This window comes from Scyliorhinus canicula, chromosome 12 (genome assembly GCF_902713615.1).
Source record: "Scyliorhinus canicula chromosome 12, sScyCan1.1, whole genome shotgun sequence".
NCBI classification, from domain to species: Eukaryota; Metazoa; Chordata; class Chondrichthyes; order Carcharhiniformes; family Scyliorhinidae; genus Scyliorhinus; species Scyliorhinus canicula.
Genome location: NC_052157.1, coordinates 71,728,383 through 71,752,141, shown reverse-complemented (window position 1 = coordinate 71,752,141; position 23,759 = coordinate 71,728,383). Strand labels below are relative to the sequence as shown.

Genomic DNA, 23,759 nt, shown 5'->3' with positions numbered 1-23,759 from the left:
CATTTGTATGTTTTCCTGAGATCTTTGATGCTCGTCTGTTCCAATGACTTACAGGCACCAGATTTCTAAATAAAATGTTAAAAAAACAGTTTATTTCTAACAGAGAAGAGATTAACATAACGTAATGTTAATAATAGAACAATGATCTGCTATTCTAATTGTTCCTATAACCCTGTACCATCCTCCTCCCAGACACATGCAAGACACATGGTGGGGGTCAGAAAAGATCGGAAATAACAAGGAATAAAAGGGATGAGATGGGTCTTTGATGAAGATGGTTGACTTTGTACTGGGCAATCTTTAAATCATCAGTTGCTTTGATATTATATAATCTACCTCCAACAAGACCTCACGGGCTGCAGAAATTCCTCTGGAGAGTCACCTTCACGTGTACTGCCTCCACCAGATTGACTGTCAGTCTCACTGGAATAGTACTAGAATTCTCTATCTGAGAGTTTGCAGCAAGTTCACTCTCCACTCTGCTTTCAGCTGCTTGACTGGCCTTTGTGCAGGGTTTCCAGTTGCGGTTTAGACACTTACCCTGTACATCTTTGGGCTTTGGGGGTAAGACCCATACAGACACGGGAAGAATGTGCAAACACCACATGGACACCACCAGGCCTGGTCTTCAAAACCTTTTTTGGGTTCTAAGGAGAAAGATATCAGCAAGGGCTTTCCCCAACCTTTCTCACAGAGTACCAAACTTATGCATGCCTGGCTGGAAAGAACGATTGCATCATTTAACTTAGGAGTTAATCCTTCAAAGTCCTGGCTGGAGAGTGTTTAAAATACGCCAGTTTGAGCTGTACCTGATCTTTCTAAGGGAAATGGGGAACAAGCAGAAAGGTGAATTTGAGACCAGGAAGAGATCAGCCATGATATGATTGAATGGCAGAGCCGGCTTGAAGAGTTGAACTGCCTACGTCTCCAATTTCCTATGTTCGTAAGCTTTATGCAGTACTGGATTAAAATGGAGCTGGCTCGTCTTCTCTCCAGAAATCTCAGTGGTGCTCCACTAATCGCAATCAACAATAGAGTATGTCCAGAATTCCAGAAGAATTGATTGGCTGCTAGTCAATTCCATCAAAATGACATTATGGGTCACTACACAGCACTGCATAGAGGCCTAGGCCTTTGGCCCAGTTCATCGAGGAGCTTGGGGGTTGAAAAGTCTGTAGTTTAAACCAAAATCTGCAATGTTGCAGCAGCCAATAAGGCAGTAATTAAAAGGGACACAAGGATCTAACAAGGATTTAAAAGAGGTTCCTTACAGTAGGTAGCCCTGTCAGCGGCGTTTGAAGATACAATGAGCGGCATATGGAAAAGTCACAGGTCTCTGCAGAACTAACATCTATGTGGCAGTATAGAAATTGAGTATTGTTGAAAAGGAACACCGTTTTTTGTATTGAGTTCATCACTTAAGGGGAAAATAACAATGTATGAGTTGTAAAAACTCTCTTCCTGAGCAGTAAAAATTTTGAAACAACTTTTGGTTCAGATTAAGAATCTTCAAACATTCAATTTGAGCGAATTTTCCAAAGCTTGCTGCTAGAAGTCAGTTTTAAGGCTCAGCTGAAACGGAAGAAGAAGGAAGGAAAGTGCTGAGGTTTTTTTTTTCATAGAATTTACAGTGCAGAAGGAGGCCATTCGGCCCATCAATTCTGCACCGGCTCTTGGAAAGAGCACCCTACCCAAGGTCAACACCTCCACCCTATCCCCATAACCCAGCAACTCCACCCAACACTAAGAGAAATTTTGGACACTAAGGGCAATTTATCATGGCCAATCCACCTAACCTGCACATCTTTGGAATGTGGGAGGAAACCGGAGCACCCGGAGGAAACCCACGCACACACGGGGAGGATGTGCAGACTCCGCACAGACAGTGACCCAAGCCGGAATCGAACCTGGGACCCTGGAGCTATGAAGCGATTGTGCTATCCACAATGCTACCGTGCATTAGCGGGGGAATACCAGAGTTTAGGGCTACGGCAGCCGAAGGCATTGCCACCACTCAAAAATGCTTAGGAATTTAGAATTAAATGAGTGCAGATATCTCAGAGGGTTGTTCCGCTGGAGGTGGTCGCGGTGATATGAAGATGGAGGGACTTAAAATACGGATGGAAATGTTAAAAATGGCAGCGCTGCATAATCAGGAGCCATTGTAATTTCACCATCAGATGGGGGATGTGTGAACAGGATTTGACGCCAGATTATAAAGGACAGAAGTGGACGCAAAAGAAGACTGGCATTTAAGCAGAGGCTGCTCATGACTGACTTGGTGCCCCACAGAGTTTTACGTAAATGAAGCACTTTGGATGTGTAGCCACTGCTGTAACGCAGGGGATGCGGGTAGCAAGGAACGGAGTGGCTATCCGACTCTGGTCGTCTCTGCGTGGATTATCAGGTCCATGCTCTCTCCCTGGTCTTTGAGGGGAAGATGAGTGGACTCACAGCTGGCATTGTCGCGTCTTAGGTTGCGCTTCCAACTCCGGGTTCAAGCCTGCAAACATGCTGAGTATCAAGCTGCAGATCCTTCTAAACTTGGCCAACTTGAGAGTGATTCCTGGTCAGGCACCTACAGGAATAAAAATGGAGCTGCATCTATAGACCAGACTGAATCGTGCATGTAAAATATGCATATTGCTCAAGTGAACCCTAACACAGCATCAGTTTTTTTTTTAAGCTCAGTTTCTTTTACCTTATATGACTATGGAACTTAAAAAAGAAAGTTTGGCTTCGGGCCGTGCTGACATGATGAATGGCGCCATACAAATTGATGCGACCATCAATTCACTCGGAGACTCGAGTCGAAGTAAACAGTGGTTTTAATCAGCTTACAACTTTGCCTGCCTGCGACTGGTACAATACTGAAGGCGGTCCCGCAGGTCAGCTGCTCTTATACTTCCTGTAAGGGGTGGAGCCATGGGTGGAACCCGTAGATGCTCCACATCTCCCCCTGTAGGTGAAGCCACACAATGGCCCATAGGTGGAGCCCACAGGGTTAATGGCATGGCATAATGCAACACAGTATACTGGTGAATTACTAGTGTTTATAATTCACCACACAAATGCAAGCTGTTTCCTCTGCAGTGTAGTCCGGAGGAGTGAGGGCGACACAGGAGTCTACCTCGATACATTTTGTCTGTTCCGTATTTAAGCGAAATCAGCGTTGACTCCGAAACAATCTGTGATTTGCCTATCTTCATTTCAGACTGATACAGTGGCTGGCACCAGGCGTGAAGAGGCCAGAGCTATCTCTCCCTCCCACCCCCTCCGTGTTTGGAAGTACCTTGCGGAACAAGAAAATAAATAACATCATCAGCAAGCAAGGATCAAAAACAGCTAGTTTATTGCCTCATGTTAATAAAATATTTCCTCACCAGTAGAACCTCAGCGCAATAACTCGGACCTTTGACCCTGACTATACAGAACGTCAGAGATTTGCGTTGTTCCTGCTCTCTGGCTGTGAGGTTGTAGCAGTCATGGCCATTCTCGCTTCCCTGTTAGTCCTGTTGGGCAGCCTGGGTGAGTTATGGCTAAGAGTGTGTTTTCAATCGCAATGAGAAGTGTCACACTGTCGAATGTTGAGATTCAGGCCTTATCATCGAATCCCTGTAGTGCGAAGGAGGCCATTCGGCCCATCGAATCTGCCTAAACCCACTCCCCCGCAATCGCCTCTAACCTGCCCATTTTAGGACTGGGCAGAAGGGAAAGTGCAAACTGCACACAGGCTGGAATCGAGCTCGGGTCCCTGACACTGTGAGGCAACCGTGGCGCCCAACTCTGGGCTTGTTTACTCTGAGTTTAAATCTGAATATTCCACACTTGGAAACGATGCAATTGATAATCCTCTTCTGTTTACTCCTTTACAGAACTGACCTCAACTCTTACTGCGCTCGAAAATATAATTGACAGCGCTCCCGGGACCACTGTGTATTTCCTGGTGGATCACACGGGCTCACGAATTTCTTCCATTTCTTGGCATGTCAATACCAGCACTTCAATCGTGCAAGCGCTGGGAGATCAGGCAGTATACTACGGGGCATATAAAGGCAGAGCAAAACTTTTCACCAACAATGCGACTTTACGGCTTGATCGTGTGACACATGAGGACTCAGGGCTGATGATGTACAAGTCACCGAAGACAACGGGGCTGCATCATCAGCTAAAATTACACTCCGAATATACAGTAAGTGCAGAAATCATTCAGCAAGTACACAGCGTGGATTAGTACTCTGGACGCTCAGCCCTGTCCCAGGGATATGATGCCATCACAGACTTTGGTGGCCTTTTTAATCCAATGTATTATTAAATCCGGAATTGAAGGCTAGGTTCACAAATGTTGGCTGTGAAATTAACATTCATTGCCCAAAATCCCTTTAGAGATGGATATCTGCCGCCCTGACTGATGTGCGACTCCAGGCCGAGATGTTGTTGAACCTTAAAACCCTGACCCAGAAAGTCACTTAGTTGTAACAAACTGCTCGATGTCACCAAGACTGATGCAGTTCAACAGGTGGTTCCCACTCACTCAGGGACAATTATGGATGGGCAACAAATGCTCGCCATGCCAGCAACTCCCACTACTTTTAGGAGGAGAGATAGGCCACTTGGCCTCTCGAGCCTGGCCCACCATTCAATCTTTCTTCGCCGATCACCCGCTAACATCACGATTATCTCCATTTGGAGAGATTCCGAGAGGTCGGACAGCCAGTCTGCAGCTCTGGGTGGTGCTGCTGACCGCCAGCCAAACAGGATTCTACGGCGGGCAATCAGGGAGGCAAAGGCAAGGGCGTCCGCCCTCCTCCCCAGGAATAGATCTGGCTGGTCTGAAACCCCGAAGACCGCCACTATCGGGCATGGCTCCACCCTCACCCCCACCACTTTGGACATAGCCTCGAAGAAGGCTGTCCAGTACTCCACAAGTCTGGGGCAAGGCAAGCCAAGGCCCAAAACCAAACTATAAATAAATGCCTATAAACATGTGCCTCGGCCATATTGGGGAATGTAAAATATGTATGCTGGCTAAAGGGGGCGGCCACAATTATTGTTATGATGATGCTTACCTGTAAATATTCATGTTAAATTTTTGTGTTTTCCTTTTTTTTTTCTCTCTTTCTAATAACTTGTAATTTGTCATATATAAAATATGAAAACTCAATAAAAAAAATTTATAAAAAAACATCACGATTATCCACCTAAGAAACTCTGTGTTACTGGTCATGGGTTCTGTGGGTTGCTGCATGGCTGTTGAGCCCAATCCTAGAGTCTCATCCTCGGCCACACAATTGGCTGGTGTTTCTGGGAGGTGAGATGGGTCCTTGCGCTCTAGTTCATTGGTGTTCCATTCTAAGGCTCCGTTTCTGGCCTCCTCGTGCTGTCCGCTGACCTCGAAGAATTGTGTCCCTTCAATCAAGCGGTTCCTCCAAGTAAGTCTCTTCCGAACAATGGTCCTACAGGAGTTGACGTCGATGTTGTATTTTTGATGTAAGCCTTCAACATAGCTTTCAAGTTCGTTGATTTATTCTGCTTTTGTTCAGAGCCTTCCATGAGCTAGAAAAAGAATATTTCCTTTGTCAGATGGGGCTCCGACATCCTAAGCACAGGTCCAGCCCAGCGGAGCTGATTTTGGATGATAATGGCCTCAATGCTGGTGCTCTTGACTTCTTCAATGACAGTGATGTTAGTACGCCTGTACACCCAGCTAATGCCGAGAATCCACATCAGACAGTGTTGATGGTACCTCTCGATAGCTTTCAGGTAGCATCTGTATGACGTCCACGTTTCTGAGTTGTACAGAAGAGTTTGGAGGAAAGGTGCCTTGTACAGGCAGATCTTTGTGTCAGCACAGATGTTTTAGTTGTGAGAGACTCTCATCCTTTGGCTTCCAAGGGACGTGCTAGCCGATTTGAGGTGGTGTTGGATCTCCGCCTCGATGTTAGCCTTAGAGGAGAGTTTGCTACCCAGATATGGGAAATGTTCCATGTTTGGGAAGGTTTCTCCATTGATCTTGATGGAGGGAGGGACCGGATCTTACCCTGGGGTGCACTGATAAAGGATTTGGGTCTTCCTGATGTTGAGGCTGAGACAGATTCTTGGGAATACTTCTGCGAAGATGCCAAGCATATGGTGAAATCATCTACATACTGAAACTCTGTGAGCAATGTCAGTTTTCTTCTTGGATTTCATCAGTTGAGGTTGAAAACTTTTCTGTCCATCCTGCAGACTATCTGCACACCACTGGGAAGCTTGCTCTTGATAATGTGGAGATCATGGCTATGAAGATGGAGAAAGGTTTGGGGGTGATGACACATCGCTGCTTGACTCCAGTCTTTGCCTTGAAAATGTCAGTCTTATTTCCATCAGCAATGACTGCTGCCAAAATCGTGCTGGGGAGGAGTCAGGGTATGTTGATGAATTTTTCCGGACAGTTGGCCTTTGACAGGGTGATCCATACCAAATTCCGATTCAGTTAGTCGAAAGTGTTGGTCAGATAGACGAAGGCCATGGAATGGTTGAGTTACTCTGGCATTTCTATTGACGTTGTGAGCAGTGACAATTATTTCTGCAGTTCCATGGTTTGGTCAGAAGACTGAAAAAGGCAGCTAGTGACCACTCGTTCGATGATTTTCCTCACAATGGGGAATATGGAGATTCTTCAGTAGTTCCAACTGTCCATTTGTCTTCTTTCTTGAAGATGGTGGTGGTTATGGCATTATTGAGGAAGGCAGGAATTTCTTCTCTATACCAAATTTTCAGTAACAGCTGATGGAGATGACAGATGACCTTCTCTCCTCCAAGTTTTAAAATTTCCATTGGAATCCCATCCAGTCCTGTGGCTTTCCATTCTTCATGTGTTTAGTGGCAGCTTCAACTTCATCCATGCTTCGTGGGAGTCCAAGATCATCTTTAGACCATAAGACCATAGACATAGGAGCAGAATTAGGCCATTTGGCTCATTGAGTCTGCTCCGCCATTCGATTATGGCTGATATTTTCTCATCCCCATTCTCCTGCCTTCTTCCCGTAACCCCTGATCCCCTTATTAATCAAGAACCTATCTATTTATGTCTTAAATACACTCAGTGAATTGGCCTCCACAGCCTTCTGCGGGAAAGAGTTCCACAGATTCACCACCCTCTGGCTGAAACAATTCCTCCTCATCGTCCCTTTAGTCTGAGATTGCGTCCTCTGGTTCTAGTTTTTCCTACAAGTGGAAACATCCTCTCCACATCCACTCTATCCAGGTCTCGCAGTATCTTGTACTTTTCAATAAGATCCCCTCTTATCCTTCTAAACTCCAACGAGTACAGACCCAGAGTCCTCAAATGTTCCTCATACGACAAGTTCTTCATTCCAGGGATCTTGTGAACCTTCGCTGGACCCTTTCCAAGGCCAGCACATCCTTCCTTAGGTATGGGGCCCAGAATTGCTCACAATACTCCAAATGGGGTCTGACCAGAGACTTATACAGCCTCAGAAGTACATCCCTGGTCTTGTATTCCAGCCCCCTTGACATGAATGCTGACATTGCATTTTCCTTCTTAACTGCCGACTGAACCTGCACATTAACCCTAAGAGAAATGTGAACAAGGACTCCCTTTGTGCTTCTGCTTTCCGAAGCATTTCCCCATTTAGAAAATAGTCTATGCCTAGATTGCTCCTTCCAAAGTGCATATCCTCACACTTTTCCACATTGTATTTCATTTGTCACTTCATTGCCCACTCTCCTAGCTTGTCCAAGTCCTTCTTCAGCCCCCTTGCTTCCTCAGTATTGCCTGTCCCTCTACAGACCTTTCTATCATTTGAAAACTTAGCAACAGTGCTTTCAGTACCTTCTTCCAGATCATTAATGTATATTGTAAAAAATCGTGGTCCCAGCACAGACCCCTGAGGCACACCTAGTCACCGGCTGCCATCCTGAAAAAGACCCCTTTATCCCCACTCTTTGCCTTCTGCCAGTCAGCCAATCCTCTATCCATGCCAGGATCTTACCCTTAACACCATGGGCTTTTAACTTACTTAACAGTCTCCTATGCGGCACCTTGTCAAAGGCTTCAGGAAATCTAACTAAATCACGTCCACTGATTCTCCTTTGACTAACTTGCTTGTTACCTCCTCAAAGAACTCTAACAGATTTGTCAGACACAACCTCCCTTTGACAAAGCTGTGCTGACTCAGTCCTATTTTACCATGTACTTCCCAAGTGCTTCGCGATCTCATCTTTAATAACAGACTCTAAAATCTTACCAATGTCCGAAGTCAGGCTAACCGACCTATAATTTCCCATCTTCTACCTCCCTCCCTTCTTAAACAGTGGTGTTACATTAGCCACCTTACAGTCCTCTAGGACCCTTCCTGCCTCCAGTGATTCCTAAAAGATCATCACTAATGCCTCCATAATTTCCCCAGCTATCTCTTTTAGGACTCTGGGGTGTAGTCCATCCAGTCCAGGTGACTTATCCACCTTCAGACCTTTCAGTTTCCCCAGAACCTTCTCCTTAGTAATGGTCACTGCACTCACCTCTGCCCCCTGGTTCTCATGGAGCTCTGGCATCCCACTGGTGTCTTCCACCGTGAAGACTGATGCAAAGTAACTGTTCAGTTCACCTGCTATTTCTTTGTTTCCTATTATTTCTTCTCCTGCCACATTTTCTAGTGGTCCAATGTCTATTTTTGCCTCTCTCTTACCTTTCATATGTTGAAAAAAAATCACTTCCTATCTTCCTTTATATTACTAGCTAGCTTGCACTCGTACTTCATCTCCCCCCCCCCCCCCCCCCCCTATTGTTTCTTTAGTTGTCCTCTGTTCGCTTTTAAAGGATTCCCAATCCTCTGGTTTCCCACTAATCCTCGCCATTTTGTATGCTTTTTCCTTAGCCTTTATGATGTCCTTGACATCTCTCATCAGCCATGGATGCCTTGTCCTCCCCTTAGCATGTTTCTTCCTCCTTGGGATGAATTTCTGTTGTGCCTCACTAATAACTCCCAAAACTACTGCCATTGCTGTTCCACTGTCTTCCCTACTCGACTCCTTTTCCAATCAACTCTGGCCAGCTCCTCCCTCATCTTTGTAGATGCCTTTATTTAATTGCAACAGTGTTTACATCTGATTGCAGCTTCTCCCTCTCAAACTTCAGGGTAAATTCTATCATATTGTGGGCACTGCCACCGAAGGGTTCCTTCACCTTAAGTTCCCTAATCAAGTCTGCCTCATTACACATCACCAAATCCAGAATTGCCTGTTCCCGAGTTGGCTCTGTCACAAGCTGCTCCCACCTCTTAGACATTCCACAAATTTAATTTCTTGGGATCCACTACCAACCTGATTTTCCCAGTCCACCTGCATATTGATGTCACCCATGATTATTGTAATATAGCCTTTTTTGCATGTCTTTTCTATTTCCTGCTTTATTTTCTGCCCCACATCCTGACTACTGCTAGGGGCCTGTACATAACTCCCATCATGGTCTTTTTACCATTGCGATTCCTCAACTCTACCCAGAGAGTTTCTATGCCTTCTGATCATATATCGCTCCTTACTATCAATTTAACTTCATTCCTTACTAACAATGCAACCCCGCCCCCTTTGCCCATCTGCCTGTCCTTTCGATATGACATATATCCTTGGATATTTAGATCCCAGCCCTGATCCCCTTGCACCAACGTCTCTGTGATGCCCACAACATCGTACCGGCCAATTTCAATGTGCGTAACAAGTTCATTTACCTTGTTCCCATACTGCGCGCATTTAGGTGCAACACCCTCAATCCTGCATTGGCCACCTCCCTTTTCACACTCTCCTCAGTAACTGTACTGTGGCCCTTTTTGATTTTTGACTATGGCTTCTCTGCCTTACACTTTTCCCCTTACTGCTTTTTGTTTCTGGCCCCATTTTACTTCCCTCCGACTTCCTACATTTGATCCCATTCCCCTGCTACGTTAGTTTAAACACTCCCCAACAGCTCTAGCAACCCCCCCCCCCCCCCTTGGACATCGGTTCCAGTCCTGCCCTGGTGAAGACCGTCCGGTTTGTACTCTCCCACCTCTCCCAGAACCGGTTCCAATGCTCCAAGAATTTGAATCCCTCCCTCTTGCACCATGTCTCGAGCCACGCATTCATCCTATCTATCCTGACATTCCTACTCTGACTAGCTCATGGCACTGGTAGCAATCCTGAGATTACTACCTTTGAGGTCCTACTTTTTAGTTTCACAACTAACACCCTGAATTGCTGTAGGACCTCGTCCTGTTTTCTCCCTATATCATTGGTTCCCATGTGTACCACAACAGCTGGCTGTTCACCCCACCTCCCCCCCTCCCCGCAGAATGTCCTGCAGCCGCTCCGAGACATCCATGACCCTTGCACCAGGGAGGCAACATACCATCCTGGAGTCTCAATTGCATCCGCAGAACTGCCTGTCTATTCCGCTTTGGATTGAGTCCCCTATCATTATACCCTGCCATTCTTCTTCCTGCCCTGCTGCGCAACAGAGCCAGCCACGGTGCCATGAACCTGGCTGCTGCTGCCTTCCCCTGGTGAGCCAACTCCCTCACCAGTATCCAAATCGGTATATCTGTTTTACAGGGAGATGACTGCAGGGGACACCTGCACTGTCTTCCTACTCTTGCTCTGTCTTTTGGTCACCCATTTTCTATCTCCCTCATTAACTTTCAGCTGCGGTGTGACCAACTCGCTAAACGTGCTATCCACGACGTCCTCAGCATCGCGGATGCTCCAAAGTGAGTCCATCCACAGCTCCAGAGCCGTCAAGCGGTCTAACAGGAGCTGCAACTGAACACACTTCTTGCACGTGAAGGAGCCAGGGACATCGGACGTGTCCCTGAGCTTCCACATCGCACACGAGGAGCATGACACGGGTCTGGGATCTCCTGCCATGTCTTAAACCTTAGATTAACTTATAAAACTACAATTTTAAAAAACGAAAGAAAAAAAAATATACAAATGAAAAGACAAACTACTTAACAGTCACTTGCCAAGGATAAAAAGTACCTCTTCCCAACCCAATTTTGAATTCCCACCTAGCTTCAAATTACCAAACTCACTCTTTGCTGTGTCTCACTCTGGCTGTGTCTTCCCTGGCTCACTGGGAGAACTCACTGGGAGTGAGTTAAAGTTGTCCTATTTTTGATGGAGAGTTGTGGGTTACCTTAATCAAATCCTCATCTATGGCTCTATAACAGTTTAGGAGTTATTTTAAGTATTCTCTCCATTGAAAGCTGATGTTTTCTCTGTTCCTTCCGAGGGTTCTGTCCTTACTCCGCATCAGTTTGAGGCCAAGGGTATTGGATTCATATATTGCCTTGGTCGAACTGAAGAAGCCTGGGGTGTAATGATTCTCAGCGTGGAGTTACAGCTCCTTAGCTTTCTCAATCTACCATTGGATCTTAATTTCTCCAATTCTTCTTTGTACCTCCACCGTGGCTAATTGATGAGCACTCTCTTCACATGACTCGTTTTGCTCAGCGTAGAGAGCTTTCCTCTTTTCCTCAATGAGGTCTTTGAAGCTGTGATCATTCTCATCAAACCAGTCTCTTGGTGTTCCCTGATCTTGTAGCTGATGGCTTTTCACAACTTTATATGATGCCTGTCTTCAGCTCTTCTCAGTTTCCCTCAACTCTATCGGAACAGAAACTTGTGGAGATTTTGGAGAAGAGATTGTTGGATGTTCACTAGCATGGGGCGGCACAGTAGCAATGTTGCTTCACAGTGCCAGGGACCCCGGTTCGATTCCTAGCTTGGGTCACTGTCTGTGCAGAGTCCATAGATCTCCCCGTGTCTGATTGGGTTTCCTCCGGGTGCTCCAGTTTCCTCCCACAAGTCCCGAAAGACCTGTTTGTTCGATGAATTGGACATTCTGAATTCTCACTCAGTGTACCTGAACAGGCGCTTCATAATAATAATCTTTATTGTCACAAGCAGGCTTACATTAACACTGCAATGAAGTTACTGTGAAAAGCACCTAGTCGTCACATTCTGGCACCTGTTCGGGTACACGGTGGGAGAATTCAGAATGTCCGAATTATCTAACAGCACGTCTTTCGGATCTTGTGGGAGGAAGCCGGAGCACCCGGAGCAAACCCACGCAGACACGGGGAGAACGTGCAGACTCCCCACAGACAGCGATCCAAGCCGGGAATCAAACCTGGGATCCTGCCGCTGTGAAGCAACAGTGCTAATTACTGTGCGACTGTCCTTAGTGTGGTGACTAGGGGATTTTCACAGTAACTTCGTTGCAGTGTTAATGTAAGCTTACTTGCGACACTAGACTTAGAACAGTACAGCACAGAACAGGCCCTTCGGCCCTCGATGTTGTGCCGAGCAATGATCACCCTACTTAAACCCACGTAACCCGTATACCCGTAACCCAACAATCCCCCCCCCATTAACCTTACACTACGGGCAATTTAGCAATTGCCAATCCACCTAACCCGCACATCTTTGGACTGTGGGAGGAAACCGGAGCACCCGGAGGAAACCCACGCACACACAGGGAGGACGCGCAGACTCCACACAGACAGTGACCCAGCCGGGAATCGAACCTGGGACCCTGGAGCTGTGAAGCATTGATGCTAATAAAGATTATTATTATGTATTGGTCTCGAAGCAGCTCAACGGCTATAATCTTTCGGGGCTGTTTCTTCATCTTGTAGTGCTTCCAGCAGAATCAAATGGCTATAGATGAGCGAATGAGCTGGTGATCTGTCCAATAGTCTTCTGCACTGGTCATTGCTTTGGCCTCAGGATCGTACGATGATGAAGTTGATCAGATGATTTTTTTTGACGTGGATATCTCCAGGAAGTCTTGAACCTGCGTTTTTGATGGAATGTGGTATTAGTGTCAGCAAGCTGGTGTTCCGTGCATTTGGTAAGCAAGAGAATCCTGTTGGAATACCAATTCCCAACTCTTTCCTTTCCAATGGTTCCTTTCAAGATTTGGGAGTCCTTTCCAATTCTGGCCTAGATGTCCCAAAGGATGAGGATTTTAACTTCCTTTGAGAATGTTGAGAATTAGTGTGTCGAGGTTGGAGTTGAGCGTTCTTTGGACTTATCATTGGCATCTAGCGTATGAGCATAGGCACTAACGAACATTGATTGCTGTTTCTTGGAAAATAACAGACGGAGGGTCATGAGATGCTCGTTGAGCCTGATAGGGAGTTCCACAAGTTGTTTGTGATAGTGAAACCAATTCCATTCGGCCTGGGTTGATCTTTGGGTATCCTCTCAGGAAGGTGTAACCCCACCATTTTCTTTTTTTTAATAAATTTAGATTTATCATAGAATTTACAGTGCAGAAGGAGGCCATTCAGCCCATCGAGTCTGCACCGGCTCTTGGAACGAGCACCCGACTGTAGTCACCGAAGTTGGCCATTTCCCTGAATACAAAATGGAGGAACGCAAAGCATATAGGATAAAATGGACAATGTTTGCAGCCCCAGCAGGCTGCACCTAGCAGGTGTGGATTCTGTCTGCTAAGAAAGCAGACAGCACCGAAACGAACATTCCGCATACTAATGAGGCAATCACCGGGATAATTAGCATGTTAATGAAACGATTCCAGATACAATGGACACAAATGGGGAAGCAACTGCAACATTGTAAAGGATACCAGACACTCGGGCACCAACAGGGTTCAAAAACAAAGAGCCTGAGAGCCCGCTCAGTAGCTAAGGAACAGCCTCAGTATTGGGGGGGATTCAAACATATCGATTGGGAAGAGACCCAATCCATTCCAAGCAGGTAAGGGAGTCCGCCCAAAGGGGCGCGGATCCCTGGGACCTATAAAAGACAGGTCCCACACATGGTTCAGTCTTCTCGTCCAGCCCTCCTCTCTCTTTGACCAGCACTCCTCCGTGGACCAGCACCTCGACCAGCTTTTGCCAAGACCCTGAAGGAGAGAGAGGGGTTCGGACAGCAGCCGCCAGCAAGTAAGTGTCTCACAACGATCGCTACCAGAGAGAGACACTCCTGACCCCTTTTTAACTTATACCAACCTGAAGTCTGCAGACCAGAGCAGAGCAAGAGGCCTTGTTCCCTGACCCGGCAGTTCCTTCGAGATAAGTATTAGTTTATTTAGCGGTAGGAATAGCTTAATCCTTTTAGCGTGTGCATGGGTAGTTATTATAATTGTATTATAATAAACTCAGTTGTTTGAACTTACTAATTGGTGTATGGTTTTATTGCTTTGAACTTCACCTTGAACTTGTGGCGGTATCTTAACGATACCTGGCGACTCCAGAGCTAAGTAAAGAAACAGAGCCAAATTGAGTGTTAAGCACACTCACCCAGAACGACCAACACTACCCAAGGTCAACACCTCCACCCCATCCCCATAAGCCAGTAACCCCACCCAACACGAAGGGCAACCCCGGACACCAAGGGCAATCCATCATGGCCAATCCACCCAACCCGCACATCCGTGGACCGATTACCCAATTATTTTTTCCAATTAAGGGGCAATTTAGCGTGACCAATCCACCTACTCGGCGCATTTTTGGGCTGTGGGGGCGAAACCCACACAGACACGGGGAGAATGTGCAAACTCCACACAGACAGTGACCCAGAGCCGGGATCGAACCTGGGACCTCAGCGCCGTGAGGCGGTTGTGCTAACCACTAGGCCACCGTGCTGCCCATCCCCACCATTTTCTTTTAGCGGCCCTATGCCAGCTCTTCAGGTCTCTTGCATGGCAGCCATGTCACCATTGAAGTGCCTGAGTTCATGGGCAGCAAGGGAAGTTCTGTCACAGGTGATTGTTTTTGGTCAATATCCATGAGGGTTCGTACGTTCCAGATTCCAAAATTCAGTTCAACTTTGATCTTCTGATGGCAAGTAGATGAACTGGCTCGATGTGATTTCCAGCCAGCTTAGTGACGTAACAGACTATTTTTTGGGCTTCTTTTTTAGCCCTTTCCCCATGCAGGGTGAGCAGAGTTTAACCCAAAGAGGGCTGCGTAGCCATGAAGAAAGTTACCAAAACGCTCTCCTGTTCCTATTCCAAGAGCAAGACGACCGAATCAAACTACACGACGTACTTGCCCATCTGAATCTAGGGAGTTCCATATCTTACTGTCCCCGTCACCTCTCATTGATCACTGCAGGGTTCTTCTCTGTGTAGGGGTGTGCTGGTTTCATCTAGGTAGGCCCTGGCGCGGGACTTCTTTCAACATGTGGGTGCCGTTGCACATCAACAGACACCCAGTTCTTAACAGAGGGTAGGTCCAGTTACAGTGGCAGTTTAGCTCACCAGGCTAAATCGCTGGCTTTTAAAGCAGACCAAGCAGGCCAGCAGCACGGTTTGATTCCCGTACCAGCCTCCCTGGACAGGCGCCGGAATATGGCGACTAGGGCCTTTTCACAGTAACTTCATTGAAGCCTACTCGTGACAATAAGCGATTTTCATTTCATTTCAAGGGAACCTCATTGACTGGAGATCTCCCTCCTTCTGCAGCCTTCATCTGCCATCACAGCCATTGATAGCATACAAGTATCTTCTGCCTGATCCACCATTCATGACTTGTTTTGGATTGTGCTTTGCTTAGTTCCTCCCTTCCAACCTTTGCATTGTGGCTGACCCTGCCAGAAGCTTAAATCTCCCAATGGCATTGTGCTCTGGATGAATGGAACACTCAAACCTTTCCACCACTGCAAGATGGCAATTCAAGGAAAGGATATTCAATAGTATCAAGGCGGATCTGCTGTAACCTCAACATCACGTTCCCACCTACCCCCAATAACCTATCACCCCTAGCTTAGTAAGAATGCATTTACTTCTGCATAAAATATTCAAAGACATTACTCCCATCACCGTTTGAGGTTTAAAGCTCTAAAGATTGACAGCACCTTTTAAAAAATATTTATCCCTAGTTATAGATTTTCCCACACGAGGAAACAGGCATAGAATTTACAGTGCAAAAGGAAACCATTTAGCCCATCAGGACTGCACCAGCTCTTGGAAAGAGGACCCTACTTAAGCCCATGGCTCCACCCTATCCCCGTAACTCAGTAACCCCACCGAAACTTTTGGACACTAAGGGGCAATTTTAGCATAGCCAATCCACCTACCTGCACATATTTGGACTGTGGGACGAAACTGGAGCACCTGGAGGAAACCCTCGCAGGCACAGGGAGAACGTGCAGACTCCACACAGACAGTCACCCGAGGCTGGAGTTGAACCTGGGTCCCTGGAGCTGTGAGGCAGCAGTGCTAACCACTGTGCCACTCCGACATCCACCCTATGAAGACCCATCATAACCTTGTATGTTTCAAGCAAATTGCCTCTTACTCTGCTAAATTCCTGTGGATAAAAACCTTTCCTCTTAAGCATCCTACCCATTCCACTGTTAGTCACATAAACCTTCTCTGAACAACTTACAATGCACCCTTCCTTAAATAAAGCAGCCAGGATTGTATACAATATTCCAGTTGTGGCCTTACCAATTCCCTTTACAACTGTGATTGATGTGATGAATACAATACGTTTTCATAATTTAAAGTTTGTATTTTGCATTTTTGCTGTGATTCAAAAAGAGAGAATTATTGTTTTTTGCAGGGGCAATGTAACCTTTTGTAACAGGCAATAATATGGTGTGCTTTTTGATTATCGGTAGTATAGATAATGGGAGGGGCCAGGTTGCTTCTGGAACACCAAGCTGGACAGGGTTCCATTTGATTACTATGAAATATCTCTCTCCCAAATGACTGTCTCAAGATAAGTAAGTAATACCTGATTGTTAACATTTTATATGGGCAGCGCTGCTGCCTCACAATGCCAGGGATTTGGGTTCCATTCTGTCCTTGGGTGACTGTCTGTGCGGAGTCTGCACGATCTCCCCATTTCTGCGTGGGTTTCCTTTGGATGCTCCAGTTTCCTCCCACAGTCCAAAGATGTTCAAGTTAGGTGGATTGGACATGCTAAATTGCCCCTTAGTGTGTCCGAAAGTTCTGTGGAGTTACGAAGATAGGGCCGGGGAGTGGGATGAGACAGGGTGCTCTTTCGCAGGGTCAGTGCAGACTCCGTAGGCCAAATGGCTTCCTCCTGCATTGTAGGGATTATATGGATTCTATTGTTCACGACTGCTACTTTAATATATATGGGTGTGCATAATTGGAACATAGATATGGAGGCAAACATGGTTATAAAACAAGTAAAATGTTTTAATTGTTAAATGTAAGGTATTACTTGTTGCTATTGTGTTTAATTATGTGTTTAAATTGAACTTTGTTTCACCATAAACACTGGCTGCTGGTCAGTGTTATCACTCATGTGGTACAGCAACATATCCTCACAATTGTTCAAAGTAAAGAGTTAGGTTCTGTTCCAGACCCATAACATTGGTTACCCCTCAACCCATGCCAACATCATTGTAGTGGCATGGCAAAGCCAATCCTTATCATGTTCCGGATTTCAATTGCTTTGGGAAAAATGAAAATCTCCACCAGCGAGGGCGTTAAATCATTGCGGGCAGTTCGTTCAAGGTCATTGATGAGTACACTTGCTTCATCTTGGTGCACTTGGTGCAATAACCTCGATCATCGCATGATAAAATATTTTTCACTTCTTCCACCACTTTGCCACTTATGACCATTTAAAGTACGGCCAATTGGACATTCTGAATTCTCCCTCAGTGTACCCGAGCAGGCGCCGGAGTGTGGCGACTAGGGGATTTTCGCAGTAACTTCATTGCATTGTTAATGTAAGCCTACTTGTGACAATAAAGATTATGATTATCTAAGTTATACTCAAACGTATTCTGGCCTCGAAACAAGCAAGCACGTCACCGCTTTCCCGACCCACAAGTATATTTGGTCAGAAATATTAACGTCCCTCCTTTTTCTTTCCTACCTGTCTTAGATGCATTTCACAAACATCCCAATTCGGAGCAGGTGCCGACCATTCGTCCCCTCGAGCCTTCTGCATCAGTCAAGAAAATCATGGTGATCTAATGGTAACTGCAGCTCCATAAGACGATAAGGAACTGTCCTACATTCCTTCCAACTTACAATAACCATGGGCTCCCTGGTCAACAGTCGTCAAACAAGAATCTCTTTAAATTAGCCTTAAAATACTTATCAATGCATCCCATAACATTTCCCTTTGTTAATTATTTTCCAGCCCGGATGTCCAATGTAACTGTCGTTATCAGTCCTGTGTCAGATGGATTGGTGGAGGATGAAGATAATGTGACTCTAAAGTGTGAAGCACAGGGAACCTCTCCAATCTTCTCCTGGAGCCACACTGGAAAACCACTCGCAGAAAACCCGCGATTTATACTTTCTACAGATAACAGCAGTTTGGTGATCAAACCCGTGAAAAGAAGCGACAGTAACAGCTTCATCTGTAAAGCAACTAATGCTGTGAGCAGTGAACATAGTACACCAGTGAAATTACACATTTACTGTAAGTAAATTCGAATAAAAGGTTAATATAGATCGGCGAAACCGCAGAATGGGATCAGAAACTCGACGAAAGATATAATTCACCGACTTGAGAAGCTGCATGATCTGTTTTAGCTAATCATTTTTATTGGAAAATTGGAAGGGCAAAAGTTATTGGCAGCAATTTTGTGGTAAATTGTAAAAAAAAAGAGGAGCCCTCTCCTTCACAATGAAAGCTGCCCACAGACATTTTGGGAGTTCTTGCCTTGCAACGTGAAGACATTAGAGATCATTTACACTGCAACACATACTGCACAGGATCTATGCTGTGAGTGGGCAGGACAAGCAACAAGATGCTTGAAGTAAACAGATTGAGGAATCCTCACAGAGGGGCACAATAGATTAAAAAATGTCCTTGGCACGGTCCCAACTCTCGCCAGTTAAGTGCCCTGTGGATATTCAGTTATTGTATATTCAATAGACTATAATGTTGACCAGGCCCTACACCGATGCATTGCCACTCACTTTGTTACCTTAAACGATCATCCACAACGCCCCACCCCACTTCCTTATTTTAAAGTCATGTATTGAACGCAAAACAAACCAAGGGAAAAAATGGGTTTACGATAAAGTCAAAGATTTCAAAATAATAATACGTTTGAATAGCTCTCTTAGATCTCCAGCATCAACTACATTAGACTGTACCGTGAGGAGAAAATCTCATGGGCTCCTCCAGAACTTCAGTTAAGTTAAAGCCAATTTAAGTAGAAGGGGTGTTGCTCGTTCTGGGTGAGTGTGCTTAACACTCAATTTGGCTCTGTTTCGTTACTTAGCTCTGGAGTCGCCAGGTATCGTTAAGATACCGCCACAAGTTTCAAGGTGAAGTTCAAAGCAATAAAACCATACACCAATTAGTAAGTTCAAACAATTGAGTTCATTATAATACAATTATAATAACTACCCATGCACATGCTAAGAGGATTAAACTATTCCTATCACTAAATAAACAAATACTTATCTCGAAGGAACTGCCGGATCAGGGGGGCAAGGCCTCTTGCTCTGCTCTGGTCTGCAGACTTCAGGTTGGTACGGGTTAAAAAGGGGTCAGGAGTGTCTATCTCTAGTAGCGATCGTTGTGAGACTTACTTACTGCCGGCTGCCGTCCCCAAACCTCTCCTCTCTCTCGTTCAAGATCTTTTTGGCAAAGTTGGTCGAAATGCTGGTCCAGAGAGGAGGGCTGGTCAGAAGTAGAGGAGGGCTGGACAAGAAGAACGAACTAAGTGTGGGACCTGTCTTTTATAGGTCCCAGGGATCTGCGCCCCTTTGGGCGGACCCCTTTACCTGCTCGGAATCGATTGGGTCTCTTCCCAATCGATATGTTTGAATCCCCCCAATACTGAGGCTGTTCCTTGGCTACTGGGCGGGCCTTTCAGGTGCTTTGTTTTCAGACCCCGCTGGTGCCGGGGTGTCTGGTATCCTATACAATGTTGCAGTTACTTCCCCATTTGTATCCATTGTCTCTGGGATCGTTCCATTACTATGTTAACTATCCCGGAGATTGCCTCATTAGTATGCGGAATGTTCGTTTCGGTGCTGTCTGCTCTCTTAGCAGACAGAATCCACATTTGCTTGGTGCAGCTGCTGGTGCTGCAAACATTGTCCATTTTAACCTGTATGCTTTGCGTTCCTCCATTTTGTATTTAGGGAATGGCCAACTTCGGTGGCTACAGGGGCCACCCTTAAACTACTCGCCAACATCATGAAACAGTCATGGAAACTGTCCAGTTGTATAATTCAATATGCCTCAGTGTAAATCAAGGGGCTGATGTATTATCAGAAGGTTTGCAATATTGCCCAGGATGAATTTCCACCCATTTGTCTTTCTTGTAGATTTCTACTTACCTGCAATTTATTTATATTCATTAATACCATTGCTATTGTCTAACTAGATGGACCAGATGTGCATTTTGGCTTTTTGTTGCTTCACCATCGGCGGCAATGCCTTCAACTCCCGAAGTCCAGGTGGAACCCTTCAAATGTCTGGGAGAGGGCTGTCAAAAGCTCAATCCTGAGATTTCCTTAATGAAATAAAGACAAGACAGTTGAGTGATGTTTCCATATGAACTATAACAAGAGGATCAGGCAGTGATTTACAGTCTAACGCAGGCTACATACTTCCTGTAATATGACTGCACGAGGAGTGCTCAATAGTTTCTCCTCTGTTAACTAATTGTCTTCTGATTTTCTTTAGCTTCTCATCCGCTCCCTTCCTCCTGACCTGCTTACTCTTTCTCATTTTCTGGGCTTCAGCATCGCGCACATGCAACGTCAGGAACTATTTTATCCTTTCTTTTCTAAGGAACCCTGTCCATCACCTATTCATCGTCCGTCCCCTGTGAGCAGAATTTTCTTGACTGCCCAGGTATTCTTCAGTTGAGCATCACACCACTTGTTTCTCATATCCAGTGGTGTCCCTTATCGACAAGCTCCAAAGACAGATCTCCTAGAAGAGCCCGAGAAATTACAATTCTGTGTTTTTACATGCACAAGCAATTTCCACAGTCGGTCTCAGGGCCTCAAGCTTTTCTATCGCAAGTGTGCCCTTTTAAAATCTTAAGATCTAAGAGCAGGAGTGGGCAATTCATCCTCGAGCACATTTTGCCGTTCAGTACGATCATGATTAACCTTCCCTCAGCTTCAACTCCACTTTCCTGCCCGTTCTCCATAACCCTTCAACCCATTACTAAATAATGATCTGTCTGTCTTCTCCTTAAATTTACTCAAAGTCCAGCATTCACCAGGCCCGGGGGGCCGAGGGGGGGGGCCGAGGGGGGGGGGGCGCGGGGGGGGGGGGCGCGGAGGGGGGGGGGGGGCGGGGGGGGCGCGGGGGGGGCACGGGGGGGGCGTGGGGGGGGCCAAGGGGGGGGCGGGGGGCCGAGGGGGGGGGCCGAGGGGGGGGGGCGGGGGGCCGAGGGGGGGGGCGGGGGGCCGAGGGGGGGGGGCGGGGGGCCGAGGGGGGGGCGAGGGGGGGGGCGAGGGCGGGGGGGGGCGAGGGCGGGGGTGGCGCCGAGGGGGGGCGGGGGGGGGGGGGGCGGGGGGCCGAGGGGGGGGGCGCGCGGGGCCGGGGGGCGCGGGGCGGGGGGGGCGGGGCCGGGGGGGAGGCGGGGCCGGGGGGGGCGAGGGAGGGGGGTGCGGGGTTGAGGGAGGGGGGGCGGGGCCGAGGGGGGGGCAGGGCGGGGGGGGGGCGGGCGGGGCGAGGGGGGGGGGCGGGGGGCGAGGGGGGGCGGGGCGGGGGGCGGGCGGGGCCGTGGGGGGGGCGGGGTGGGGCTGGGGGCGGGCGGGGCCGGGCGGGGGGGGGGCGGGGGGGGGGACGGGGGGGCGGGCGGGCGGGGGCGGGGGCCGGGGGCGGGCGGGCGGGACGGGGCCGGGGGTGGGCGCGCGGGGCCGGGGGGGCTGGCGGGGCCGGGGGGGCGGGCGTGGCGGGCGGGGCCGGGGGGGGGGCGGGCGGGCGATGCCGGGCCGGGGGGCGGGCGGGGGGCGGTGGCCGGGGGCGGCGAGGGGGGGGGGGGGGGGGGGGAGTAGGGGGGGGCGGGGGGCATAGTGGGGGGGGGGAGGGGGGGGGCGGGGGGGGGAGGGGGGGCCGAGGGGGGGGGGGGGGGGGGGGGTGGGGGCGGGGGGCGGGGGTGGGGCCGAGGGGGGGGGGGGGAGGGGGGGGGGGGGGGGCGAGGGGGGGGGGGGCGAGGCGGGGGGGGGCGAGGGGGGGCCGAGGCGGGGGGGGGGCCGAGGCGGGGGGGGGGGGGGGGGGGGGGGGGGCGAGGCGGGGGGGGGCCGAGGCGGGGGGGGGGGGGGGCCGAGGCGGGCGAGGGGGGGCCGAGGCGGGGGGGAGGGGAGGGGGGGGGGGGGAGGGGGGGGGGGGCGGGGGGGGGGGGGGGGGGGGGGGGGAGGGGGGGGCCGGGGGGGGGGGGGGGGGGGGGGGGGCGGGGGGCCCGAGGCGGGGGGGGGCCCCGAGGCGGGGGGGGGCCCGAGGCGGGGGGGTGCCGAGGCGGGGGGGCCGAGGCGGGAGGGCCGGAGGCGGGGGGGGCCGGAGGCGGGCGAGGCGGGGGGGGGCACGAGGCGGGGGGGCCCCGAGGCGGGGGGGGCCCGAGGCGGGGGGGCCGAGGTGGGGGGGGCACGAGGCGGGGGGGGGCCCGAGGCGGGGGGGCCCGAGGCGGGGGGGGCCCGAGGAGGGGGGGCCCGAGGCGGGCCCGAGGCGGGCGGGCCCGAGGCGGGGGGGGCCCGAGGCCGAGTGGGGGGGCCCGAGGCGGGGTGGGCGGGCCTGAGGCGGGGGTGGGCGGTCCGAGGCGAGGGGGGCGGGGCCGATGGGGGGGCCAAGGCGGGGGGGGGCCGAGGCGTGGGGGGGGCCGAGGCGTGGGGGGGGCCGAGGCGGGGGGGCGAGGCGGGGTGGGGCGAGGCGGGAGGGGGGCCGAGGCGGGGGGGGTGGGGGGGGCGAGGCGGGGGGGGCCGGAGGCGGGCCCGAGGCGGCGGGGGCCGGAGGCGGGCCCGAGGCGGGGGGGGCCCGAGGCGGGGGGACCCCGAGGCGGGGGGGGGCCCGAGGCGGGGGGGGCCCGAGGCGGGAGGGGCCCGAGGCGGGGGGGGCCGGAGGCGGGCCCGAGGCGGGGTGGGTCCGAGGCGTGGGGGGGGGCCGAGGCGTGGGGGGGGCCGAGGCGTGGGGGGGGGTGCCGAGGCGGGGGGGGGCCGAGGCGGGGGGGGGCCGAGGCGGGGGTGGGGCCGAGGCGGGGGGGGCGGGTGGGGGTCCGAGGCGGGGGGGGGGGCCGAGGCGGGGGGGGGGCGAGGCAGGGGGGGGGCCAAGGCGGGAGGGGGGCCGAGGCGGGGGGGCGAGGCGGGGGGGGGGCCGGAGGCGGGCCCGAGGCGGGGGGGGGCCGGAGGCGGGCCCGAGGCGGGGGGGGCCGAGGCGGGCCCGAGGCGGGGGGGGCCCGAGGCGGGGGGGCCCCGAGGCGGGGGGGGCCCGAGGCGGGGGGGGGCCGAGGCGGGAGGGGCCCGAGGCGGGGGGGGCCGGAGGCGGGCCCGAGGCGGGGGGGGCCCGAGGCGTGGGGGGGGGCCGAGGCGTGGGGGGGGTGCCGAGGCGGGGGGGGGCCGAGGCGGGGGAGGGGCCGAGGCGGGGGTGGGGCCGAGGCGGGGGGGGGGCGGGGTGGGGGGCCGAGGCGGGGGGGGGGGCGAGGCGGGGGGGGGGGGGCGGAGGAGGGCCCGAGGCGGTGGGGCCGGAGGCGGGGCCCGAGGCGGGGGGGGGGCCCGAGGCGGGGGGGCCCGAGGCGGGGGGGCCCAAGGCGGGGGGGGGCCCAAGGCGGGGGGGGCCCGA

At 50.7% G+C, this 23,759-nt stretch overlaps 1 protein-coding gene across 1 annotated transcript in view; it reads right to left on the bottom strand.

The window, feature by feature from the left end:
• Positions 1-23,545, bottom strand: part of LOC119974279 (basic proline-rich protein-like) — a gene marked incomplete at its 5' end in the record, with an annotated part of 49,851 nt that extends 26,306 nt beyond the window's left edge. Inside the window, 5 exon segments of the mRNA XM_038813051.1 lie at positions 21,229-21,700; positions 21,924-22,067; positions 22,070-22,388; positions 23,201-23,305; positions 23,529-23,545. Coding sequence (XP_038668979.1) covers positions 21,229-21,700; positions 21,924-22,067; positions 22,070-22,388; positions 23,201-23,305; positions 23,529-23,545 — 1,057 coding nt within the window.
• Between the last annotated feature and the right edge of the window lie 214 nt (positions 23,546-23,759).